General features: G+C 37.8%; 1 protein-coding gene and 1 long non-coding RNA gene across 17 annotated transcripts in view; one reads left to right on the forward strand and one right to left on the reverse strand.

Moving 5' to 3' along the window:
• Window positions 1-27,887, forward strand: part of CADPS2 (calcium dependent secretion activator 2) — a 522,703-nt gene that overhangs the window by 490,515 nt on the left and 4,301 nt on the right. For all 16 annotated transcript variants that reach the window (XM_029924158.1, XM_029924180.1, XM_029924174.1 and 13 more), the window contains 2 exons: window positions 4,756-4,863; window positions 24,717-24,821. In XM_029924158.1, the coding sequence (XP_029780018.1) occupies window positions 4,756-4,863; window positions 24,717-24,821 (213 nt within the window). The remainder of the gene's footprint in view (window positions 1-4,755; window positions 4,864-24,716; window positions 24,822-27,887) is intronic.
• LOC115279766 lies at window positions 14,627-15,887 on the reverse strand. The gene is made up of 2 exons (XR_003903584.1): window positions 15,770-15,887; window positions 14,627-14,890 (listed from the first exon to the last, which is right to left on the reverse strand). It is a non-coding gene; the product is annotated as an uncharacterized LOC115279766 (long non-coding RNA).

Here is a 27,887-nt window from a genome sequence, read left to right on the forward strand (position 1 = left end):
GAGAACATATAACTTAACCTGCTCCAAATGCTTTTTGAAAACTGTAACTTTAAGAGTATTTTCACTCAAATGTAAACTATAGAAATGGCTGCATGAATGTCAAAGCTATAAAGAATATATTGAACAGTGAAAGAATGATATATATTGTTGTTAAGGATATCTGGAGTATGTTGTATGTTTGTAGAATTATGTCCTGTGTTCTCCAATGATCAGTCATAGACCATTTCTGAAGTTGAAATGCCAGAGCTGACATAGAAATTGTTCCTATTACAATTTCAAACTGAGGTGTACAGTTATTTCAAACCTCACAAGATCCATGCATGCAGATTCTTACACATCACGGTAACACAGCTCTACACTTGAATGTTTCTTCAAGGCAAGCTTTTATAGGTTATGAGAAGTGCACTTTCAAATTAAGTCAATTATATTGTAGCTTCTAGTTAATCTTTGAGACTAGAACAGTGTATTTAAAAAATCTGTCTCCTTGTTAAATAGACACCATGACAGTGTTTGCATAGTGTATTGTTAACCTCCTGTGGAAGGTTAAGCTGCTTCCTCTGCATCTAAATCCATTGCTGTGGAAAATGATGGGCAGCACTGCACCCACCTACCCATGAATAGGGAGAGTGAAGACTTGCACCTGTGGGATTAGGTAGAGCAGCAGGAAGTAAGAGCATTTGCAGCGTATAATTAACAAGGAATTTTTTTCTCTTTTTCTAAACGGCATTTTCATCCCACTAGGTTAACCAGTGATTAACGCTTAAAAAAAATTTGCTGGAGCCTGCACCCTTCCTTAAACTCTTTCACTCACTGGTGTATTCTATTACTTCCACAGCCAATGTCAGAGACACCCTCCTCACCATACTACATTTCCCTCCACAATTTATTGATTTCTTTATGCTCACAGGGGCATTTTGTAGATGTTAGTGTTCTACTCTAACTTTGTTAGCCAAATTTTGTTCCTTTTTAAAGAATCAAATTAGAATTCAGGAATTTTTATTTTGATTTAGAGATCACTACCCTAAAAAGCAAGATGGAGAAGTTAGTGCTTAGTGAACCAAGGATCTCAGAGGTTTAAATGGTGGAATGCAAAAAAAAAAAAAAAAAACATTGACTCTAAGTGGTAGTTAATGCGTAGCGTGCTTGCTACATGGTCTTTAATTGTTATTTTCTCGTATTGGTTAAGAAAAGTATAATTGCCAATATAGAAGAGATTTCTGACATTAGCTCTCTGGATCACCATATTCTTGACAAAAACTCATCCATATCCAGAGTTTTTGAGGTTTCATAGACCTCTACTTCAGTAAGGTTAGTGGACACCTACCTGTACCAATACACATGGCAATTTGGTGCCTCTGTCAGGCAATCACATGCATCCCATTCATTCACACACCAGAAACAGAGTGTGTTCAGTTTTGTTTTTGTTTTTTACTTTTTAACAAAACTTCATTTCCTAATAAGATAACATCTAATGATGAAATTAGATGCGTAGCGTGTAATAATGGAATTAAACATAGTGACTTCCAAAGTATGTAAATTTTGCTGCCATAAAAAAAGTCTTTGCACAAAGGAGCACTGAACCAGTGATAATGTCTTCTATCCAAACACATTTGTACTGTAAGTAGAAACTGTTTAAAAGGAAAATTATATCTTTTTCAGCAATTTATCAGAGATAATTACCCTTCATGCACTAAAGGAAGGATAAAGAACTATAATTCTAATTGGTAAATGTCACCAACTGTTGCAGTTACTCTTACTTGTGTATATTCTTTTAATGATTATGGTCTCATGCCACAGCTACATGAAAATATACTCACTAGGTGTGAAATTCCCATATGTCACAGTTTCAAGAATAGGTAAACAGCTCAAAGGTAAAGAAAGAAATAATGCTAATGAGAAATGTAAGAATTCTAGGTTTTGTTTTCCAGGCAAGTGGATCTTAATTTGCCAAAAGGGGAGAAAGTATAATTAAAAAAAAACAAAAGACAGAAACACTTAATTTTGTTGAATTAAACTTTTAAATGAGCTTTCCTTCACACTTGCAACCAGAGATGTTTATTTCCTTAGAAAGTTGTAGAACTGTCTCAACCTACAGATTTCAGTATCATATTTCTTGGGTCTGCCAAAGGGAACCGCATTTAAGTTTCTTTTAGACTTTAACTGTAAGGTGTTTATTATTTTCAAATGTTAGAAAATAAACTCTTCCTGGACACTGTTACATTTTGTAACTGTTTTCTTTTATTTTTTTGTCAACTGTTATCATGAAAGAGATCAAAGAATCAGGAAAAATGACCTTAGAATCTATGGCAAGTGTTTGAAGTCACTATTCCCCAATCCTCCTAGCTATAACTTAGTTTCCAGGGAGTTTGATGGGTCAAGAGATTGACTAGATAAAACTTGTAAGCCTACTCTTCTTTCAAGAGGTAGAAATAAAAATGGGGTTGGGCAGGGTGAGAAATGGTGGGGAAAACAAACCTCTCATTTGTATATTCTTTAACTCTCAGGTTAGCTGAGCTGTGCCGGACCGCCTTGGTATTACACATGTCATGGTATTTTGTTTCCAAGGACCTGGCTGAGGCTCAGATGCTGAGCTAACTTTCTGTATGCTGTCCATTATACATAGACCAGTGTCCATTATACATAGACCAGTGTTCTGTTGCCGTTTTTATTCTGTGGCGGTATGTTTTCTGGATGTCATTTGTGATGTTTTGACAAAGTTTAAAAAGAATGGAGAGAAGTACCTTATGGGTTAGCTCTCTTCAAGTGGTAGTAGTAATCTTTGTACAAATTACCCTGCCTCTTCGCTGGAAAAACTGATATATAGTGCACACCCACCCCCACCCTGCAGCAAAGGAAGAAATAACCTAGGTTTCTTTCGGTTCTCCATGTCATTGTATTTTAACTTTCAAACATTGCTCAAGAGATTTATGCAGAAAACAAGTGAAGGAATGCATTTGATAAGTTGCCTCCATTAGGTTTGAAATCTGTTCCCTACACTGAATACAGATGCTCTTGAAGGAAAGACCAACGAAGACATTTAAGTAGTTCTTTCAAATTATAACTATAACAAATTTTGTCATATTACAGTTAGGTTTGGAATGATCCTTGAGTTTACGTGGCATATATTTCCCTTCAGGCTAGATATGAGAGCAGTAAGAGCTTCCTGTAATTCATATTACCCAGAAATAACTTTGTTACCAAAAAAATCAAAATAAGTTTTATTAATGACATATGCTCATTTCCTGTACTATGCACTGGTGAAGTGATGGACAGTTTAATCATTGTGTATAAAATATTCCCCCTCCCCCCCAAAAAGGCAGTAAGAAACTTCCGTTCTTCTTTTAAGAAGACAGGCTACCATGATACTCCAGTTATGCCTTGTTTTTCTTGCAGTAGTAAGAGTTAAATGACCTGTATTCTCTTTCACTTCATTTCTTTGGAAGATTTACTTTGCAAAATGAGACCTGATGATCGAAGTTATAAGTACATTCTATGAATATGAAATACAAGACCAATGGACTTACTTGGGCATCAGCTCCACCATTTGTTATTATTAATGCCATATTCTTTTTATTATTATTTTAGAAAGAGAGCATGAGCAGGAGGGAGAAGCAGAGAGAGAGAGAGAATCTTCACTAGGTTCCATGCTCAGCATGGGGGCAGGGGAGGGGAAAGAAGAGGGTAACTTCAGAAGGAAAACTCTATGGAAGTCATTCAGATTTTTGTGCCTTCCTAGTACTAATTTTGTAAACTTTGTAACAAGAAGGAATTATATTAACTGCCCTGTCTCCTCTAACATTACAAGACACCAGATGTTGGATAACTTCAGAAAGTTATCTAATTCATACTTTAGATTCTTCTTGGGAGATTGGTTCATTGATATTGTATTTCTAAAATGAAATATTTGAGGTAGATAAAAATGAATGAGTAGAAACCATGGACAATCCACAAAATTTTGGTTTACATTTCACTTGGTAATTCATTAATTTTTTGCCCAATATTTTCCTAATAATATTTTATTCAAATTAATAAAATTTAGCTTATATGCTTAAGCATCTATAGTAGTTGAGGAAGGCAATCCAGGAAAAACTAACCTTTTTGTTTTGGGGGGGGTTTGTGTTTTTTTAATTTTTTTAATGTTTATTTACTTTTGAGAGGAAGAGAGACAGAGTGTGAGTGGGGGAGGGGCAGAGAGAAGGGGACTCAGAATCCCAAGCGGGGTCCAGGCTCTGAACTGACCGCACAAAGCCTGACCCAGGGCTCAAATTCACAAGCTGTGAGATCATGATCTGAGCTGAGGTTGGATGCTTAACTGACTGAGCCACTCAGGCACCCCACATTTTTGTTTTTAATATATATGAATAAATCAACCAGAGATAGTGACAAGTAAATTGTATTGGCAATTACAAATGGATTATTGGAAGTGGGGACTTTTTTAAAAAATTCATGCATTTACACTGTGTGGCATATTAACCGTTCAAGATAGCCGTGTTTGGTAGTTTACAGCCACATGTCTCTACTCATTTGCATAATGATGAGGAACTATGACCTCAGGTTACAGACATCAGTAATAAACTTTTATTTATTTTCATTATGAAATTTACTGAAGGTGCTCATTGTCGATTTTGGTCTTGAGCATAATTTACTAATGTAATTTTTGAAATGATATGTGAATTGTTTTCTAAGGTTGTGTTCTAACAATGTTTTCACAACGGAGACCTGATCTTTCACCCCCGTGCTCCTCCCCCACCACAGAAACCAGGAATGGATCTGGCAGACACCTATATCATGTTTGTTCGGCAAAACCAGGATATTCTTCGAGAAAAGGTCAATGAGGAAATGTATATAGAAAAGCTGTTTGATGTAAGTAACCGCGCTTGCAGGGCTTCCTGGCATCCTAGGCATGTGTGCAGGGAAAATTGCATTTTGATGTTTGCAAAGCAGTCTCCGTTTCTGATCCCTTTTCTTCCATGCATCCAATACAGTTGATAGTTTTAGTTCTCTGACTGTTGACAGAAGCCTTAATTGGCTTCTTTTGTACGTGAAAAGTGTCACTGTTAGAATGGAGATCTCAAAAAGCTTCTAAGGTTAATTTTAACGAGCAGGATGATAACCAGTTTACCATTGTGTATACAGCACCGGTCCGCTTACCTTTGGTGCACTTTATAAACAGGATCATGCTGGCGCGGAGCAGGCCCCTCCTCTGAAAGTTTTGTGAGTTAACATAATGCTCCTTAGTTAAACAAAGACATAAGCTTCGGGAAAGCCAAGTATCCACCACCGCTGCACTGTTATTGAACATTCCCCTCCCCCTTGATCTACGGTACTGTCATATGCTAAGGGTACAACCCTGGTCTTCATTTCCACCTGGCGACTCCTAGAAGTGGGAGGGTGTGGTTTAGAGAGCTGATCGTTAAGTTTCATTTCTCTGTCTCTGTAAAGGAAACTAAGAGAGCAATCCATTTCAATACCAATGTTGTCATTCATTTGTAATTATTTAACAGTCAATTCAAAGGAAATGGTGCTTTTGCTTGTGTTGGAACTTCCCAGAATTCACCACAATGCTGATGCTGAAATGGAATATTTGCTTTGAACTGTATTTATTTACGTACATCTCCCCTGCATTTTGGAAATGCTTTTCTGGCAGTTTCATTTAATTATGCAAGTTACCGCAAATGTTTTCATAACAGCAATTCACGGGCTTTGTGGTGACACTTCAGCTGTGGCAGTTAGAGAAGGTCCTGCTGCGTCATCATCTCGTCCCTGGTCTGCTGTGGCAGTGCTCACTGTTTGTCAGATCAGATCGGGTGGTCAAAATGAGCCTCTTCTTCCATAGTTTGTGCTTCTAGCCTCTACCCAGGCTGTTTTACAATAAAAGTATCATCTGTTTTAATAAGCTAAGTGTTAATATGTGTGAAAAGAATGATTTCCTAAAAGCTTTGATGCCCTGCAGGGGTAGAAAAATTATCATCTATCCAGCTGGCTCTTTGACAAAATACTGAAACCATATTAGCAACTTCTGCTTCCATTTGGTATTGCTCCGAATTCACAAGCATATGTTTTACTTCCAAACTCTCTTCTACTTTTTTTTTGCTTATGTGGTAATTTTCAAAAGTATTGAACAGAATAGGAAAATTGGATTGATGTGATTTCCATTATGTTTATTCTTAGTATAGCTAAAGCTTGTTTTCTACATTGAGAAAAGGTAGAATCATCTGGAAATAGGCCATCGTAGGTAGGTGTGTGTGTGTGTGTGTGTGTGTGTGTGTGTGTGTTCGTTCTTAACATCTCCAACTTTTTGTCTTGGTGACATATTTACTACAAAGTTTGCCATCAGTTCATAACAGAAATAAAATTTTTTCCAATATAAAGATATTCCATACTTCACGTCTCTCACATTCGCCAAACTTTCTTTGAAGACTTTATGTGACAGCAATAACCAACAGAACTGAAGTGGATGCAAAGGGGCCAATGTTAAAATTATGTCTAGTTTAGGGCCGCCTGGCCAGCTCAGTCAGTAGAGTACACGACTCTTGATCTTAGGGTCATGATTTAAACCCCACATTGGGTATAGAGCTTTCTTTTAAAAATATAAAATTATGTCTAGTTTAATTGCCCTGGTTATGTTCACTTTCCTTTGACACCTAGGCATCTGACATGGCTGTAAGTTTGCTTCTGAAAGGAACTCTTGACAAGCGACCATTCTGTTTTGGTCGTGAAGGTTTTGTCATTTTGCATATCCCCAGAAGAACACTGGACTTGTTACTTGTGAAATAGTTATAATGTCCTTAAACATTCTAATATTTTTAAATTGCACGTTTTTATTACTGTAATTAAAAATAAAAAGTAGACCCTACTTCTATTGATATGTCATCAAGAATAACATGTATGAGGGGGTACTAAGAGCCCCTAATTAGCCAAGACTGAATTTGCCTCAATTATAGCTAGTAAATGAGAGGTTATCAAGTATGTGTTGAAAGGTAAAACAGAATGTGTATCTTAAGCAACAGATCATTACTGAGAGACATTATATAATTATTGGAAATCCTCTTGGCTGAAACTTAAAATAATATTGTTAGGTGTCAAGAAACAGTTGAAAATAATGACCCTATAAATACTGGTGGCAACCTTAGTCTATTACAGATAAAAGATTGAAGAGAACAATTTTATTCAGGCATCATGACAAACTTTTACTATTTCAATTAAAGTGAGAAGGAAATAGAAGGGAAGGAAGGAAACAGACTCATAACTTCAGATGCAGAGGAAAATGCACATACATACATACATGCACATGAATCAATACTTAGTAGTTTAACCAACCCAGGTAAAGGTGTAGGGCATCCAGTTCCTGGGCAGTCAGTATGAGAGCTCCCGTCCTTAACAAGGATAGTCTTTTGACCTCAATGAGATTCGCTTCCTTTGGAAAATCCCACAAATTACAATATTTTTATATGAAACCATTATTCTGAAGACACATTTTGATTCTGCCTCCAATGCCAACACTCTGAAAAAGAACTCGTGTGTTTTACTAAATAATCTGTTTCTGCATGATGCTCTCCTCATGGAAAAGACTATTGAACGTTCTGTGAAACTTTCCCTAAGAGCAATAATTACTTGCAGCATTTTTGGCGTCAGAAACTTTTTGATCAGTTAAGCATCCTAATTGCTCCTGATGTTTGTGGTGAAATACTTTAGGGTTCTCCTTACATAATTGTACCAGGGCCTAAGGCCAAATGATGACCATTAGCCTAGATTTGTGTCCATTGCTTTGGAATGCACCAACAATGAAGAATGGTACCTCCTATGGCCATCCATGTACAGTTCACAAAACCATAAGCCACGGTCCAGTTTCCTGAACATTGTGCACTGCTATTATTATTGTTCTGGCCTCCATGGAAAGGGTTTTGTTTCCTTCAGAGTCCTTTTTAACTTTTTTTTTTTAACATTTATTTATTTTTGAGAGAAAGAGACAGCTCTTGAGCAGGAGAGAGGCAGAGAGAAAAGGAGACACAGATTTGGAAGCAGGCTCCAGGTTCTGAGCTGTCGGCACAGAACCCAATACAAGGCTTGAACTCACTCAGCTGAAGTCAGATGCTTAACTGACTGAGCCACCCAGGTGCCTTTTCTTAACTTCAGAGTCTTAAAGACAGGACTGTGTAAAATTTGTATTATCTTCAAAGCCCTAAATATAGGATGACCTGTAGGCTTACATTAAATTTTAAAATATTAAAGATAAATATACCTTTGCAAGATCAAAAAGGTTAATATTAGGACAAAGAACCAAGACATTCTACTTCATTTCATAAGTAGTTAAACTTCTGAAACATTTTCTGTGTAACACAGAAGTAATTTTTTAAAAGTATAAATAAATAATGGCAGATCCATGCTGTTACTAGAAGGAACCAAGTTTGTTTTAAGGTGTATCCCTAATTTTCTCAAATTATCAAAATAATAATACTAACCCTAGCTGTCATCACTACCATTCCCACAGCACCTCCCTGTACCAGGAAATGTGCTATGTGCTTTACCTACATCATTTCTAACCTGCTGAACTAGATGCCATATTCCCCATTATCCTTATTTTCAGGTTAAAGAATCTCCCACTCATAGAAGATAAGTGACTTGTTAAGTGTTGAATCAGACTTTGAAATTCTGTCTCTCCAGTTTCAAAGTCTATGCCATCTCCACCAGACTTACAAAATTGGACACGGTAACACAGTACTATGGGAGAGGGCTGGACCAGGAATCCCGAAACCTGAGTTCCAACCCACAATTCTGCCATTGATTGTCAGAGTGAGTGTCAAGAAGTTATGTCCCCTGCCTAAGGCTCAGTGTGGTTAGTACATACAAACTGAAGAAATTGGTCTTGAACTCCAGATGGTTTCTGAAATATCTTCCAGATTTTAAACCAACTAAATTAAATTAGCTTCAATTAATCTTAGCAGTGATGACAAAAATTACCAGATTGGATGGATGCCGAGCCGTGCACCACAGAGTAGCAGTTCTTAAGGTTTTGTTTTTGTTTTTTGTCATAGCCGGGTGAAAGCAGGGTATCCCACCCAAGAATCAATGCAAATGCAATAGATAAAAAAGAAAAGAGATTCTATATAAAAGAATAGCTGTTCCATGACATTCTGTGTATCTACCACCAGGGCTCTGAACCCCAAATTTAGAAAAAGAGTTGGAACTCATCCATTCCATATTCATGCTAACTCTTTCTGAGTGACCAGAATATTTTCAGCAGAGACTGTCTCTTCCTCACAAGTGGTCATCATTATACATGCTGAGTTTAAAATCTGCATGTTAATTTTACATTTTCAATTTAGATAAAATGTTTCTTATCTGGGCAAGAAGAATCTTAAGAAAGCTCTCCTGCAGTAAGACAGATCATGGAGACGCCAAATGGTTTGTCAGCTTCTCTGCAATCTCTCTTACCCTAGTGTGTTTTTTCTTACATATTAAATGCCATTGTCAGCAACTTTTTAAAAGTTTTTATCAAATCAAAACCATCTACAACTTGTCTAATTCCAAGATAGAAGTATGACAAAGATTTTCTAATTCTTAACTTCCATTTTTTAATGTCTCCAGTGATGTTTCTTCCTCCACGCTCAGGCTTCGGGACACGCAGTACGAGCCACAGGTGCCCATGCGTCAGGAGAGAGGCTGGGTAGTTCCTGCAAGGCTTGGGATCTCTGGTTTGGACAGTGTCGGTGTTTCCAGAGTGGAAACTGACCTGGGCAGTAATTGTCCAAGTGCACCCTGTGTGGTCCTTTCCTGATGTCCAAAAATATTACAGCCTGGAGGTAGTTAGGGGTTGGTTGAAATACATTTTATTGTCCAGGATGCACACTAAACCCACCTACCTCTCTAAATCTTTGTATATTTATTGGGAATTGCCCTTCCTGAGTCCCTTTGAAACAATTTCATTTCAGCTATCATGTTGCGGAAGACACATCAGGGTGCAGTATTTAATTGGTAAATCATGCAGATTACATGTTCTCTTGTGTTACAAACTGATTAAATATTTAATTGTTGAGGAGTTTCATCTCAATGAGATTTTTTTAAAATATTGTGGTGATGTCTTATAAAATTAAAAGTAATTCTTTAAATGATAGTTAATCAGTTATATTCATCCAAATCACTTTTTATAAAGGATTAATTTCTCAGTACTTTCCTTGAAAAGAAGTCTTTTCAGTAAAGCAACTCTAAAGTAAACACTAAGTAAAATTGACCTAAACTATATAAATGAATTCAGTAGCCATTTTAAGATATGGTAACATACAAAGAAAAAAACTGAACCCATGACAAGAGAATATGTTTTTCAGAATAAAAGTCATTTTACATTTTTATGCTCTTGTCTCTGACTCCCAAATACGAAAAGGCAGAAATGTGCAGAATTTGTGAATGCAATGTTTCACACTAATGCCCAAACTTTGTGACTCAGGAATTTATTCATCCTCAGTAAGATCAGCACTACTATTCTTAACTTCCATAAAGATTCCGTTTATTATCATGTTGATTTCACAAGAATAGTTGAAATCAACGGAGCATGGATAATAGTGGCTGCTAGATAAAACTCTCCTTCATGATCCCCTCCGTGACGCGTATTTAAAACTGACTCTACTTTTTCAGTCCTTTGGATAAATTTCTTTGTGTGTGTAATCAGCCTCTGTATTAGGAATGCAGGCTGCAGCCCATTAAGACTGAATATTCCTTTGTCTTCTTGCATTTTCAATAATTCTAGGATATTATAGATCTATTCTCTTGTATGTGAATGTCAACTTAAAGATAGCAGTTTTCCTCTTTTCGATAATCTCTCACTTTCAAATGACTAGAAAGTTCTATAAACTACATAAATTAGTATAGATTCCCATTACAGAGGATTTTCTTTTGGGTTTTGTCTCTGTATAAAAATAACTCAAATATAAAACATTAACTGTCCGATCATTATGGCCAGCCAGGATTTTCCTGTCGCCATTCAAAATTAAAGGTTAATATCACTCTCATGTCATAACCATTTCCTTTTTCCTCAATAGGAAAGGATGGATAATATGTTCAATGGCGGACTTGAGGCTTTTTGAGATCATGTATTTCTAAACACGGTTGTGTTATAGACCGTGGTACCTCATAGTGTCCGAAAGGTAGATCAAAACTTTGATCTCCGGTTGTCATCTGTGTTACTTTTGACACTGTTGTTTAGTGGCTTTGACACATTGTTCCCCAAGTATTTTGGGGGTTTTCTTTAATTGTCTATATTTCTATTTTGTTTTACTTACAGTATTTGGTCTCACACTGAAGTTGTTTGACCTCTTTTAAGATAGTCATAAGTCAAACTTGTTCGGTGGATGGTCTTGTCTGCCTCGGTAAATGCCCTCCCCAGTTCGCTTCTTAGCGATTTCTTTGCTCAGAGTTAGTTTCTTGTTAAAACCTCTGCTCTCGAATTACATCTGTCTGGTTCATTTTTGTTAATAATCTTTATTTTAATGTTAAGTTATTATTTGTAAGTATAAGAATTTATAAAAGGATCTACTATTTGATGTGCGGCGGGTGCCCGAGTAGCTTTGGCAAGTCCAGACGCAGCTCAGAGCCGCCAGAGGCCCTCATTTGAATCTAAGCTGTTGGTGAATTGTAAACCTGGGAAACTTGAGATACGCGTGCCTAATTGCCTAAAAGAAACTCCACAAGAAAAATGTATTGTAGCGTGTTGATCTCATTTCTTTGATAATTCAAAAGAATCTTCAAGAAATATGTGGGCTTCTTCCTTATATTCTTGAAATGTGATCATGAAACACAATTGTCATTTGGCACATTCCCAGAAATAGACGTCTTTGCATGAGGCACCTGGACATATGTGGCAGGTCTGGTAGAATCAGCTAATTAACAACACAGGCTTAAACAGGCACCTCATCTGGCAGTGCCGTTAGTTGCCTGATGGTGCTCAGCAGGACTGGGTAGTGCTTTTTATTTTTCTATCCTAATGGTCTGCTGCCCACCTAATTTTGCCTTATTGTCAGTCACTACTTACCGCAGCTTGGGGCCCTCCCAGGAGGCTAAATTATTATCAAAGGATTAGGGAGATGTAGCCTTGCAGCTCTGACATTTCTGATTACTTGTCTATGCCAGAACACTAATTAGCTGTGACTAATTAAGAAAAATGTCCCTGCCATAGAAAACCATTTAAAAGAACTGAGAAGTAGAAAAAGCAATTCAAAAGCTGAGCAGTGCTCAGATTTGCCGATGCTCTTTAGATTTCCACCAGAGTCTTAACTCACCTTTAATTGTGCTCAGAATTTCAAAAAAAGAAAGAAAGAAAGAAAAAGAAAGAAAAAAAAAATCTCACATGTGAACTGATCTGAGGTTTTGCTTGAATAAGGAAAAAAAATTGTTGTTGATCACGTAAACTCTCTTAGCAAGGGTAAAACGGTCTCTGATGAATGGAAGATGACAAAACTTTCATTTTCATGGAGAAATGTTTCTAAACCCCAGATGTGTAAATGTGCATTAGCATTCATTTGCCCAAGCCAATACCAATGACTTAATGGTCACAGAAGAAATTAGAATATTCTCTTGACTGATGTTCTAAAAGATGGTTGAAATGATTACACATTGAACATTTTAAAAGTTATTTAGTGTTGATTCCATGTTGCTTCCACATTTAAGACGGTCTGAAAATTGTGACTTCTCCACGCAGAGCCTGGTTTTTCCACAGTGATTTTGCATGCTTGTGCTGCCACTGGCCACCAGTGAGTCATTGCTGAAAATACCCAGGACTCCCCGTGAGACCAGCGTCTCTACAGTTGGCCAATGCGATATTTTCGTAGAACTGGTAGCTACTACTCTCCTTCTCTTCAAACCTGACTTCACCAGCAAATGTCACGTGGTCTAAGGCCATTTCCTGTGGTGGCTTTCTGAGCTCCTAGGTAGGGGCCCCCCCTGCACCAGCCCTCCTTGCATCCCTGCTGGTGCCTCTCACAAGTGGACACAGCAGTGACAGCCAGACTGCCAGCCACTGTTGGCTAAGTCCAACTGAAAAAAAAACATCTGTGTAGGGAAGGATTTGTTGTGGCAGAGCCATTAGTAGAGGTATCTACTGAATGCATTGAGAGGAAGCTCCCTGAAAGAACAATATCCAACAGTACTTATCAACGCCTAGAGAGAGCCCTTAATTTCCTGATTATGGCCCAGCCCTAGAGAGGAGACCCTCTAAATTCTCCTGTGTTAACATGGGCAAAATATTTTGTTTGGGATAAAATTCTAACCCCATCTCACCAAAATTCTTCGTGCTATTTTTGAAACGTATTCTCCCTTTTGCTCTTAGTGGAAAAAAAGCATGTAGCCAGCATCCTCTAGGGAATAATCCTTCCAATATATGAAGACTGTTATTAAGGCACTTGTCATACTTGTCTGCTCCAGGATAAATAATCCCTGTTTGTTTAACTTCCCTTCATAGGCCCCTTTCCTAGCCCTTTAATCATCTTCAGGGTTATCCTTTGAAACCCCTCTAAGCGTTCTCTGTCATGCTTGGGGTTTTGAGTCAGGAATGGGTTGCAGTGGTTGAATGTGGTTGAACAAGATTCTTTTGAGCCATGTTCCTACTTACACAGTCTAATATATGGTGTCCCCATACTTTTGCTCTACAGATCCTCAGAAATTTGGTTCCATATACTCCCCACAGCTCCTTTTGCTGGCTTCCCCTCAGTGACCGCCCATACTATATGCATATAATGTGTACATTTATTAATGTAGAATGTTCATTCAGTTGATGTGTCAGATGCATGAGGAAACCTCCCACTCACCATTGAGTTACTATGTGTACGGAATAGTTGTGAGTACTGGGGCTAAAACGTTTGGCATTGGGGCACCTGGCTGGCTCAGTCCGTTCAGGATCCAACTTCAGCTCAGGTCGTTATCTCAGAGTTCATGAGTTCAAGCCCCACATCGGGATCTCTGCTGTCAACACAGAGCCCACTTCAGATCCCTCTGTCCCCCTCTCTCTGCCCCCCCACCCCGACTCTCTCTCAAAAATAAACGTTAAAAAAAAAAAGGTTAGCATTGTATTGTCCCACACAGTTGGGCATCTCTGTCACAGTGACGATGGGATTCTAATTAAAATAGGAAATTGACAGGGCGCCTGGGTGGCTCAGTCAGTTAAGCTACTGACTTTAGCTCTGGTCATGATCTCATGGTTCATGGGTTGGGTTCAAGTCTCATTGGGCTCTGTGCTGCCACCTAGCTTAGAGCCTGGAGCCTGCTTCAGATTCTGTATCTCCCTGTTTCTCTGACCCTCATCTGCTCACACTGTCTCTCAAAAGTAAATTAAAAAAAAAACATTAAAAAAATAGGAAATTGAAACTCTCCTTATTAACCATTTATTTGCACACACACACACACACACACACCCAGTATTTATTTTGTAGAGGCCACATGCTATGTGGTAATGTTAAACAAGATACACCAAGTTCCTGTCTTAAAGAAGCTTACATTTTTATGATCAAACGGGTCTTTTGAGAAAGTTAATTTCTCATTAAAATGTTTGATGTGTTCATCTCCAGAATAGACATTAACATACTTTCTTTAAAATGGATGTATTATGGAAAACTAAAATTTAATTCCCTTTCAAAAGAAATAATAGTGATTCAAGAGATTGATTTATTTATCTGTTTCAAGTAGAAGATTGGAAACTTGCCAAAGGTTAGGACCAGTGCACAGTTCATCCCCAACTCCACTGTTTGCAACATCAGATGCCATGGTCACGAGATAAGGGCATACTCTTTCTCTCTACCCTTCGTGGGTTCTTTGCTCAACAGCCAGGCGTGTTTCAGCTCCCAGGAGAATTCTCATGTTCCCTTAGACTGAGGTCAACAAGGCCATCGCAGTGATATTTTTCTGGCTTTAAAAAAAAAAAAAAAAAAAGAGCTCACAAAGCAGCAAGTATAGAAGTCACCCAGGACACGTCACTTGATGGTGGGAATACACAGGCAGCAGTGGCAGCCATCCTCCAGGTGTGCCCCCACAGCCCTAGATAATAGGAATGGGACTCAGTACCGTGGTGCACGTGCTGGCTGAGCAGCTCCCCGCTTACATGACGGACTCCAAGAGCCGAGCCCATCAACGTCTGAACACGTCGTATTATTAGATCTCGTGCGTGTAAACTATGTATGTGGATACTCATGTACGTCTTAGACAAAAAAGTTATTAGTTTACAGTACTTTCTCCTTTATTTAATTCATAGCTTAAAATGAAACTAGACAGTCACATTTAAAACTTCGTTTTAGTCCTATGTTCAGTTTCTTTAGCCAAAGGCCAATTGTTTATTTTTTGGTGATTTCTACAACTTTTGCATCTATTAAATTATTTTTCTATCAATGAAACATGCGATTCAAGTCAACAACCTGGTTCTGATACTCTCCTTTTTCTATTAAAAAGCTGCACTCTCACTATTAAATATGTAGCACTTTGTATCTCCAAGTATTCTAAAACATTCAGTCCTTCAACAAATTATGCAATGCATGCTGTGTGTCAGTGTGCTGAGGGCTGGAGATAGCAGTAAAAATAAAGACTTGGTTGCTGCCTGGGGTTACGCATAGCCCATTGAGGCAGATGTATAGCCCATTGTACATACTCCTATAGATGTCTGTACAGAGTTCTAGGAGCAGGAAGTATGCGAACATCTAATGCTGCCTAGTAAGAGATAGTATTGGCTTCCTAACAGAAATAGTGGTTGAAATGAGTCTCAAAGGCTGACATGGTTCTGGCTAGGGAAACATACCTTGGGATAGAAGTCCAGATGGAGGGGCTGACATGCTCAGAAATCCCAGATTTAGAGAACATGCAGCCAAGAGTCAGGTCTTTCAGCTTGCTGAGGATGGATCCTGTGGGAGTGTGCCATGAGCTGGAGACGGAATGGTAGCTAGGTACCTAGGTAACTAGGTAGCTAGGTAACTAGGTAGCTAGTTCAGTCCTTATCATCCCAATTTTTGGAATGATGGTTTCCCATTTCTATAAGGAAACTGAAACAGGAAGACCTACTAATAGTTAATCCTCAAGCCAAGATTTTTCTCTGAAGCTTATGTCTTTCAATAGAAGCCCTTCCAGGAGTCTGATTTATATTTTTATTCAGATCCTACATTATGAATTTAAATGCAACCCTGACCAAAATTGTATACATAGTATCCAAAACGACTCATTCAACCAGATAAAAAGGTCATAGGGTTGCCTGGGAGGCTCAGTTGGTTAAGCATCCAACTTCGGCTCAGGTCATGATCTCACAGTTCGTGGGTTCGAGCCCCACATCGGGCTCTGTGCGGACAGCTCAGAGCCTGGAGCCTGTCTCCGATTCTATGTGTCCCTCTCTCTGCCCCTTCCCCACTCATGCTCTCTCTCTCTCTCTCTCTCTAAAAAATACACATTTAAAAAAATTTTTAAAGGTCATAGTGCCCAAATGAACCATTCATAGACGATGTGCCTTTAGACTGGTGCCTACAGCAGTATAACTGGACTGACCACTGAGTGTGGCCAAGCCAATGATTAGTCATTTCAGTAAAAAAAATTAATCAAGCCTGCATGTATCCCATCATTTTTTATGAAGTAGGAGAGAGGGGAACAACTGATTATCTGAAGTTTTCACTTTGACACCAGGAAAAGAGCCCCAGAGGCACTTGCCTACTTGATAATAATGAATAATAAAGAACAGTGCTGATTTCAGTGCGCTTTGTGTAGTGTGGTAAAACATAGGCTAGTTTAATAACACTACTCTCAGGACATTGTGCAATGAAGGGAATTTTGAATTCATGAAATGGTAGCAGAAAATTGCTTGTACAACTCCCAACTTACGGGACGTATCCTGTTATGTAACCTGTATTTTGTAACTTAAGAGGATCTAATTCATCTAGAAATATCTTGATATTTATACGTTTTTTTGTCAGTTTTTTTAAGTAATCTCTACACCCAACATGGGACTCAAACTCATGATCCCGAGATCAAGAGTTGGATGTTCTACTGATTGAGCCAGCCAGGTACCCCTACATTTTTTAACAGAAAATATGGGGGCACCCAGGTAGCTCAGTCAGTTAAGTGTCTGATTCTTGGTTTCTGCTCAGGTCATGATCTCACATTTCATGGAATTGAGTCCTGCATTGGGCTCTGTGCCAACAGTATGGACCTTGCTTGGGATTCTCTCTCTCCCTTTCTCTCTCTCTGCCCTTCCCCTGCTTGCTTGTGTGCACACTCTCTCTGTCTCTCTCTCAAAATTAAAAAATAAATAAAAGGGAAAGTAATGGGGGGACAAAGTATTGAGCTTCAAGAATAGGAAAGTTGTTCAGCATTCAACAAACATTCATTAGGTACCTACTATATGCCTTACACTTTTTACATTTTCTTTACAGACCTCAAAATGCTCGTAAGCTCTTCTTTGCAGATTTCCTGATAGAGGCAGAAAATGAAAACCACCCTGAATTGAGGTTGTCATTGAATATGGAAGAAGAATGACATGAATCAACTGCTTTTCTCCCAACCAAGTACTAACCAGGCCCGGCCCTGCTTAACTTCCGAGATCAGACGAGATCGGGCGTGTTCAGGGTGGTCTGGCCATAGACTCAAGTGCTTTTCTGCTCTATGTTTAAAAAAAAAGGTTCCATCATTCTTTGACCAACAAATGAGATGTCAGGGCCATTTGGCTTCCCCAGTTAAATTTTCTTTGACAGAAATGTGCTAGGTTTGGGATAGGTTTGTGGGCTAGAATATTGGAATGGGAACTTTTGAGAAGAAAGAGAAGAATACTGATGTGTGTCGTGGCACAGAGGGCAGTTTCCTCCTCACACCCCTCGCCTTCTCTAGTTTTTTATGAAGAAAGCTTCATATGTAGATCAAGCCCCCTTATGAATGAACCAAGGATCTTTTTCCCTATGTTGCCTTGTTTTGTTACAATGGGGGGAAAAAACCCTTCCCGGTACTCCCAGGCATTAAGGTATATGGCATCTTAAGACATCTTAAGAATAGGGTGGCGTGGCGTGGGGCATCTGCGTGCCTCAGTAGCTCCTGCAACTCTTGATCTCTGGGTGGTGAGTTTAAGCCTCACATTGGGCATAGAGATTACTTAAAGTCTTAAGAATGGGACATGTGGGGAAGGCATAGCCGAAGAAGCACTTCCTCGGTCATCCTAAGGAAATGTGGTTCTTGGAAGAACTGATTTACATTACAAATTACCTTATTAGGTTTAAAAATATCTTTGGGGGGCGCCTGGGCGGCTCAGTCGGTTAAGCCTCCGGCTTCGGCTCAGGTCAGATCTCACGTTCGTGGGTTCGAGCCCCGCGTCAGGCTCTGTGCTGACAGCTAGCTCAGAGCCTGGAGCCTGCTTCCGGTTCTGTGTCTCCTTCTCTCTCTGCCCCTCCCCCTCTCATGCTTTGTCTATCTCTGTATCAAAAATAAATAAAACATTAAAAAAAATTTAAAAAATAAAAATAAAAAATAAATAAAAAATAAAAAAAATAAAAATATCTTTGGTCTTTGTAAATGCAGCTTGTGTTCACTTGCAAGAAAGTGTGGTAGACTTCTCTGAAACAATTAATAAGCATTTCCTGTTTACTTCACAATCCTGTGTTACAGTTATGATCAGGAACCCCCAGGAACGGTAGAGGTTGTTTTCTTAGTTGTCTGCTGGAAGCGCCAAACTTCCCATAAAGAATCAGAGCTTTTATTGACAGAAAAGATTGTTTTCTAGAAGGAACTGGAATAGCCTAGCAGTCATGAGTACAGACTCTGAAGGATGTATCCATATAGATAAGACATAAATCTAACCTTGCTGTGCATAACTATTGTATCAGCCCGAACACGCTTACTCTAAACTCAGTCTTCTACCTATGTAAGCTCAGTTTTCACGTACGCAAAGTGGGAAAAATAACAGCCATCTCGTGAAGGCTGTTCACAGAAGTAAATGAAATTTTAATTGATGCATTAAATCCCCCAGGAAGGACTTAAAAAAATCAGATGCCTTTATGATCAGAACTCATAGAAGAACAGAGGTGAATACTATGTATCTCACAGTTCTTGAGAAATCTCATTCATTCCTCAATACACTTTGTTTTCTGTTTATAATATATTTATGCTTCATTAAAAGGCTAACGTAAGTTAATAACAAACAAAATAACAGGTAATAGAAAGTTCTGCAGCACTAGATTTGCGTTTTTTTAAAAGAATAAAGCTGTATTTAAGCACCATGTAAAAATGTGACAGTTTGGCATTTCTCTGCAGTTCTTTTTTTTTTTTTTTTACAAGAATCACAACTGTGTTGGTTCTAATCATGCCCTTTATTCTGACAATCATATCTAATATCATAGTAGTTATGGAGAATATCAGAATCTTCTTAGTTAAAAGCCAGGTTCATAGACTCTACCCTTCATATTACAGATGAGAAAACTGAGAGGGGGCTAGCTCGGACCGGTTCAGTCAAGCAGACAGAGCATAAAAGGTGCTGGCGCTTTCCCCTCTCAGCTTCTGTGCCGATGTCCTCTGCTATGCTGATAGCCAGCCCTCCACGTCCACGTGCAAGTCTCTATCTTTCCCCCATGAACGGCTCTGTGTCTAGCTTGGAACCTTGATAGGTATAGGTTGGGTTGAACACTTCCTGTATTTTTAAGCATAAGGGGCTGGTTTCAGTTTTCCTGAAATGTAGCCCTCACTCCTATTCCAAGCCAAAAAGAAATTCACGCTTAAAACTTTATAGATGCTTGTGTTTCAGAGGTGGGCTTTAGGCAACCACCTCGCATCGTTTCAGTGGGATGCCTCATATAGAGGGCGGAAAGTGCTGGTGTTACTGTTGCAAATTTACCATAAATGTAAAATTTTCACTTTCGTGTTTAGAAATGGGAAGTGACTGGCCATGAATTTAGTTATGTTAAATTGATACAGTGTTGACAAAAGAGACACTCAATGTACAGTGAGGCATTTATATTTACTTAATATACTGGTGAAACTGTGGGGCATTCTAAAGAGTTTGCTGCTCTCCAAAGCTACAAAAAGATACTAAAGAATGCCTTACATTTATCGACTTATCAAAACCTTCAGCATTTCAAAAATATCATTTGTTCTTTTATTCAATTCAACTTAGCATTCAAAAGGTACCTATTTCCTAAGGTGACATTTTCTAGATGCTATTGCATTTGAACTTGGTGACTCAACACTTAGAAAAGAGACAGCTTCCCTTGAAATGAAGGAAGAAATACATACACAATGGAAATTTAGCTGTTCCATGTCTTAGTGCACTAAAAACTGTTGATTTTCTTTTTTTTTTTTTCTGTTGTTCCCCTATTGAGTTGAGCATAGCTGGAGAAGAATGAAAATATATCAACTAGTTGTACCAATTCATAATCAATAAAAAGCTAAACACTTAAGCAGAAAATATATCACAGATTTGTTCCCTAGCCAAGCAGCTATTTCTGCCTTGCCATCACCATCAGAATCCACATTCTGACAGAAATCATTTGCTTGAAGCAGCCGTGATATATAAACCGTATGCGGTCTTGTGGTTCAGATTTAGGAATATCAGCCACAGAGGGGCTAAAGGCATTGTGCATTAGTATGTATTGAGACCTCATTCCAGGTGGCCAGCAGCTGGACTTTTTAAAAATAAAACTTCCAAAATAAATGTGAAGGGCTTGTTTCTAGGCAATAAGTGTTACATTTAATTGAATCACTGTCCGAAATGTTGTAAATTAGGCAGAAAAGGGAGTTTGCATGTTTAATATATTTGTTTTATATTTCCACTAGTCAACAGAATAATGAAATTCCTTAACTACTTCTCTTTAACTTGCATGAAGAAAGCACGGTATGTTGCTAAATCTCTTTTCACCAGCACCGCAGAGAAACAACTTTAATCCTTGTTAGAAAATTGCCGAGTCTGGGACTGACAAAGAGCTCATGCTTGTTCCATTGTTAGTGCTCCCGGGCCCCAAGAGCAGAGCCCTTTACAGCTGCGTGGATCCCGCCGGCTCAGCTGCACTATTTAGGAGAGGAGGTTTGTCAATTTCTATTGACAATGGAGAGAGTTTTTCAGGGCCTGTAGCAGTGCTGACACAGTTGGGGATCAATGCCAGCCATTCAGACTGCACCCTCTTTCATTGCTTTGGTTTGTTAATTCAAGACTAAAGGTCCACTGAGGGGGTTCAGGGTGTTTAAGAAAGCTGATGAACTGTTTAAGAAAGCTGATGAACTGCAAGCATTTATAACCCTGGTGTGGCCATTTCCATAGTCAGTGGCAACTCCTGGCACTGAGGGAGCTGTGTCCTTGTTGACCCTCTTGTTATTAAAAATGCACAAGTGCTGCGCTTCTCAATATTTCAACAATCTTTCATTGTCAATACCACCTTCTGAGCCCTTCAGCTTGTTGCTTGCTCTAAAGATCTTCTTAGATTGGGTTTGAAAACTTCACCTTAAACACTAGATTAGACTGATGTTCTGTTTTCCGTGCTCCTGTTGATTTGTTGAACCTTCCCAGGGCTGGAAAGCAAGTAGCAGCTTGATGGGGAGACGGGCTGCTAATATGATTTACCAGTCGACAGTCATGCACAATAAGTGTGAATAAATACAGGGGTCTCACAGAGTCAACCCTAGCCTTTCCTTTTCTTTTATTTTTGCTTTAAAAGAAATATCTCAAGAAAATGAAGTGAGTAATGCATGCCCTTACAGGAGTTGAATGAACCACAAAAAGAAAAAAAAAGACATTTTTTTTTGTTAAAGTGGCAGGCTGCTGTCATGGATTGATGTAGGAAAACATGTAGAATACACACTTACTGCTTTATTCCTAAGGAGACCAAAGCCAAGAATGAAGAAGTAATGCTATACCCATGACCTCAGTGCAGACCACAGCGCCCCTTCCTTGTCCCCTGAAGGGAACCGCGAATCGTCCACCGAATTGTTTTATAAAATTAACTTTTCCAAAATGAAAGGACATTTTCTAACATTCACACTTTACTGGACATTCACCCTTTCTAAATGCTTTTTTCCTTGGTAACGTTGAAGGGTTCGCTTTGTTTGGGGTGGGGAGAGATGCAGCTAAACTACCTTTGACTTGTTTGTCAAGATATAAAAACGGGACCTACCATATTCCAGCACCTCAGAGAGGAATGTGTCAATTCCAGCACCAGAAATAGGAAAGTGCTGGAGAGTTCCATTTGGTGGTTTTGTTTGTTTGCTTAGTTATTTGCTTGGAGTGCATGAGTGTGTGTGTGTGTGTGTGTGTGTGTGTGTGCACGTGCGTGTGCATGCGTGCATGTGTGTGTGTGTCTATTTCATTATATATAAGAAAGAAGCAGTCCTAGTAGGTTTTTTGTTGTTAGCTTGTTCTTAGTAGCAACATAAACTCCGAGCTAAAGTACTGCTTTCTCTTTATTATTTGCTTCTTTTAGCTGGAAATCTTCAAAATGCTCTGACTTGGAGACCAAAATATAGACATTTGTATCTGATAGAATTATTTTTCTTATAGGATTTTTCCTTATAATTTGATTGCCTTTAAAATTTTACTTAAGAGTGGTTCTCTTTTTTCTCTTTATACAGTTAACTTCAGATCATTTGCTTCCCAACTTATTTTTCTCTAAAGTTATAATTTTGGCATTATGTTAAAGAAGTTATATTAATAACAAATTTCTGTGTTATATTAGATGCCCTTTTGATTATTACTTAATCATAAGTATCATTGATGTGTAATGGGAAAATTAGTTAAATTAATTTTAAATTGTGCAAGGATTTTTTTAAGAACATAAAGATGCATGGGGAGTAATTTTAAGAAAGCATTTTCATTTCCCTCAAATTCATACAACTTACAACAAATACAGTAACGTTATAGTCTGACAGATTAACTAGTATGTTCTGCTAGACCATTTATCATATTTTGTTTCCCCCAACAAAAAAATATATCATCTCTTGCAGAAGGGCTATAATTTAAGAATTATAACCACTGTGACTACATTTTAGCTTTTAAATTATCTGGAGAGTGGTGTGGAAGTGAGGGTCTTAATTTAGTAGACCCATATTCAATATCACCAAAACCTGAGAGTGTTTATATGTAGTAAAATAGAATTCAAGAGGTTGAGGCTATAAATAATTTGAAATAAGGAAGTATAGACTTTACCATTAGAAATGAATATGTCAGCTGAAGTATTGAATTCTTTAGATGTTCTTTTTAAGAATTTAGGAGTGTATCCTATTTTGTAAAATTTATTTCTGATACTTTTACAATGCCCTGAAAGTTAAGAAAGCAGTCATTAGGAAAGAGCAAAATCGGGTACATGAACAATATTTTTTAAAATCCTAGTATCTCTCTCATTTAAAAAACCTGAAACTTCCATTCATCTATGTGATGTAATATTTAGTAAATCAGTTATTCATTTTAATTACCTTATCTCATTTTATGCATGTATGTTCAGTGTATTAACAAATTAATAGAAATAAGTCTAATGAAATGTGAAACTAATTCATGTCTAATTTATGCTTCAAATGCCATTTCTAATACCAAATTTTGTCAGAACAAGGTTAATAAATAAAAGTCCAGATAATGTCAGACTTACTTATAACATGTAAGGTTTCTCTCCTAGAAATTGAATTTACTATTTTAATATGGAAGAAAAATATTTTTTACAAGTTTTCCCTGGGTTTGAATACCTAAGACTCATGTACCACACATACATGATGTGTCACTGTGTTTGTGTTTATAAACCAGACACAAAATCCCTTCTCTGTTGAAAACTCTCATCATTTCTTAAGTGCTGATGGGCTTTGAGATTTTTTTGTGATTATCTGAATAAGTAGCATTATTATTTTTCCAGTACTACCTAAACCTAGCTCTAGCATGTAGTGCTGAAGCCCTTAAAATATCACCTCTAATGGCAGATTGCCTTTAAAAAATAAAAACAGGAACAAATTTCTTCTTCTACTATACTTGTAGACATTATATTGAAGCAGGAAGTTACACTGGAGAAGAATTTCAGTTTTCCTCTTAGGAGAGTGGTAATAAACAGAGGAAAAAATATGAACTCTCCAAAAACACTTGCAAAATGAAACCAATTCTTCCCTTTCATAATTTGGTCAACTGACATCTTCTTTTAGATTCTTATAGACACAACAATTCCATCCTGAATAATGTTCCTTCCTCAGGTCTCACATCTTTATTTTAGGTGGTTATAAAACATCTTGGCAAATACTTAACAACGATAGTAGATAAAGGTGTGATTGAGGATCATGTCTTATCATCACTTCTGTAAAATGTTATTTCTAGGTATTGTCTGCATGCATCAGGCATAAATCTACTCGTTGAGTTTTACATAACTTACAGGCTAATAAGAAATTTCCCTTCCTAAGTAATTTACCTGCTTTTTCCTGCGGTTTGGGCGTCCATTCAGTCCCATAGCATGTATTTAGTGCCCATTGTTACTTCCCAATTACAAAGCAGGCCTCTAGGCCTGCAAGTGCAAAAACACGGTTTCCCATGAATATGTTACAGCTGAAAGACTAATGTTAATTCATGTAGAGAACAGCCTAGGTCAACTTAGCAGATTTTCTAGCAAAACATACAATTCTGTTAACAGGAAATTATAGCATTATTGACTTCAAGTGCTGATCTGTGGTCATTTCAGAGTGTTTCATTACCCCCTCATTACCGAATCTGTTACATGAATACTGCAGAGACTGTTTTCTTTTCTGTTCTCCGCCCCCATCCTTCTTTCCAGCAATGGTACAGCAGTTCCATGAAAGTCATTTGTGTCTGGTTGGCTGATAGATTAGACCTTCAGCTTCATATTTACCAACTGAAGACGCTCATCAAGATTGTGAAGGTAAACAAAATGTGTTGAGATGTGAATTGCCCACCAAGCTATAAAGAATAATGGCTAGATATTGACATACGAGAAAATTGTGTGTGACGCACCTGAGTGGATGTAAGTACTTTAAAAATATCACTCCCTGCGATGCTATTCTACTGCTTACTTCCATTTTCAATTAGATTACCAAGTAAATTTAAATTTTTCTGCAATAAATAAAAGATATTTTATCAAGTAGTCACATTTGAACATAATGTACACACAGCTTCTGGCACATTTACCTGATTGTAGCAGGTCCGCAGAAATTTGGTCTTCACTTTCTTAAGTATAGAAATGTTTTCTCCTCCTAATACATTTCCTTCATGCTTATTAGGATCGCATACCATTATTAAGGCTTTTTATTTTTTTTTTTTTGAGAGAAAGCACGTGCAGTTTAGATCACAATCTAAACTGAAATCAAGAGTCGGTACTTAACCAACCATTATTCTCTTATATCCTGACACAAAAGTAACATTGTCACTGCCTAGCTTCCTTTGGAAATGTGCCCCATCTGACATGTAAGAGACGATCAGTTTGAATGTTCGGGACCGTCCCAAACTACCAACAGGTGTCACATCCCTTAAGACCATTTTGTCTTTTGCTCTTCAAGAGAAAAGGTAATAACCTATGTATTACATTTAGTGAGTATTAAAATAATATATTTATTTAGCATAATTTTTCATACTTTGTAATTCTAGTGGAAACACAAAATTTGCCCAAAGTATGACTTTTCCCTAAGATTGAGACAAATCCTACCTTATGGCTAAAAACATAACTCTAAGCTATTGAGAATCAGCCGTTCTTTTAAAAAGATGACCTTCCATTTTAGTGCCATTTGATATATAGGTATATAGACATATATATATATATATTTTTTTTTTAAGATGACCTTCCATTTTAGTGCCATTTGTCAAAATCTATATATGTCTATAGGTATGTTTATGTAGGTACAAATATGTATATGCATATTATATTTATGTGTAAGTATGTGCATATGTGACACACACATACACTTGGTGGTTCTCAAAGTGTCATTCCTGATTTATCATTATCAGCATCACTGGGAACTCATTAGGCATCTGCATTTCTGGGCCCCTACCCCAGACCTACCAGTCAGAAACTGATTCTGAGGCCTGGGAATCTATATATTAACAAGCCCTCCGGATGATTCTGATGTTAAAGTTTGAGAGAAACTTTTGCATTACATCATTAAGTTTTATCCACATTAAAATATTTTCCATCATTTTTCTAGGTTCCTATAGTCTAATTAGAAGACAAATTCTTTTGTGCCATAGACACACAAGTTATCACAAATTAGAAAGACCCATAAATAGGAGAGTTCTGTTCTAAAGTGAGAAATTGGCAAATCTACCGAAGCATAGAACCAGACCTATAATGTCACAGTAATAGCTATCATGATTAGTCATAAGGAACAAGTAAAATTATAGCCACCCACTAATTTGTAATACCTCTGAACATATTACATTTCAATGGACAAAATAGCTTTGGTTTAGAACACTTCTTCCCAGGTGTTATTTGTCATACAAAGAAACCGAAAACGCACTGTATGTAATACATTCATATTTGCCTTCAGTTCTGCAATGCTTTTTCCTTATTTCTATTCATGTGACTTGGAGAGCTTTCAAATGAAGTTTGTTTTTCCTGAAAGAGAATCAGAATCTCTGTGTACCTTCTAAATATATGTATACGTTAAGTCTGTACTGTGACTAATATTGGGATTAGATGCTTACCTTACGATCAGCCATATTTCCAAGTTTATATCTATTGCATTCAAAATGTTAGAAATTACATGTTGAGCTGATTGGTATTTTTGCCTGGATTGTTAAGCTCTCTATTTTGTTTTTAGAATAAAAATCTCAATTGTTTATTAGCCCATTATTTGTTTCCTTCAAAGTTCTTCCTCTTCTCATATTCACACATGTCATTACAATTAAGGATCAAGCACCAGTGAGTATTTTAGCAAAATAAAATGATAATGTCATGAATTATGTGATGGCATGTCCATTGTACTCTGCACCAATCAATTTATCTTAAACATATTCTGCATTATGGCTACCAATAGTCAAGACTGGTAAATATGGAAATACACTGCATGAATATGTCTGACTTTCCATGCTTTGTTTTTCACAAGCAAGTCCCCAGACTCAGCCAATGCTTTCTCTGGCTGATACATTTAATCAAATTGTAGAGCTTTATTTAGTAATTAAAAATTATTATTTTCACAAAGAAAATCAGGATGAATTAATAATTCAATGTTTTCATTGTTTCCTACTTTGAATATAAACAGACTTTAACCAATTTCATACATAGAGTCATAATTCTTCAGAACCTATATGGCTATGTTTATAATGTTCATTTTTCAGTGAATTTAAGAAGCTATTAAATAGCACTTGTATACAGGGGTGACTGGGTGGCTCAGTTGGTTAAGTGTCCAGCTCTTGTTTTTAGCTCAGGTCATGATCTTATGGTCATGGGATCGAGCCCTGTGTCAGGCTCCACAACATGGAGCCTGCTTAAGATTCTCTCTCCCTCAGAACATAAGTAAGAATTAGTTTGTTTGCAAGAGAAAAGATGGGACTAGAGTCAGTCCAGAAATTTAGGACTTAGAGGGATTGGAAACACCCACCATAGGCCCCTGTTATGAACTGAATACTTGTGCCCATTCCCTCCATCCCGCCTCCCCTAGTTTGTATGCTGAATTAATCCCCAGTGCAATAGTATTTGGAAGTAAGGCCTTTTGGAGGTAATTGGGTTGTGAGAATAGAGCCCTCAGGAATGGGAATAATGCAGGGTGCCTGAGTGGCTCAGTCGGTTGAGCATCCGACTTCGGCTCAGGTCATGATCTCATGGTTCGTGGGTTCGAGCCCCGCATTGGGCTTTGCTGATAGCTAGCTCAGAGCCTGGGGCCTGTCTTCTGATTCAGTGTCTCCCTCTCTTTATGACCCTCCCCTGCTCATGCTGCCTTTCTCTCTCTCTCAAAAATAAATAAAAACATTAGAAAAAAATTAAAAAATAAAAAGG

Source organism: Suricata suricatta, chromosome 2, assembly GCF_006229205.1.
Source record: "Suricata suricatta isolate VVHF042 chromosome 2, meerkat_22Aug2017_6uvM2_HiC, whole genome shotgun sequence".
Lineage (NCBI taxonomy): Eukaryota > Metazoa > Chordata > Mammalia > Carnivora > Herpestidae > Suricata > Suricata suricatta.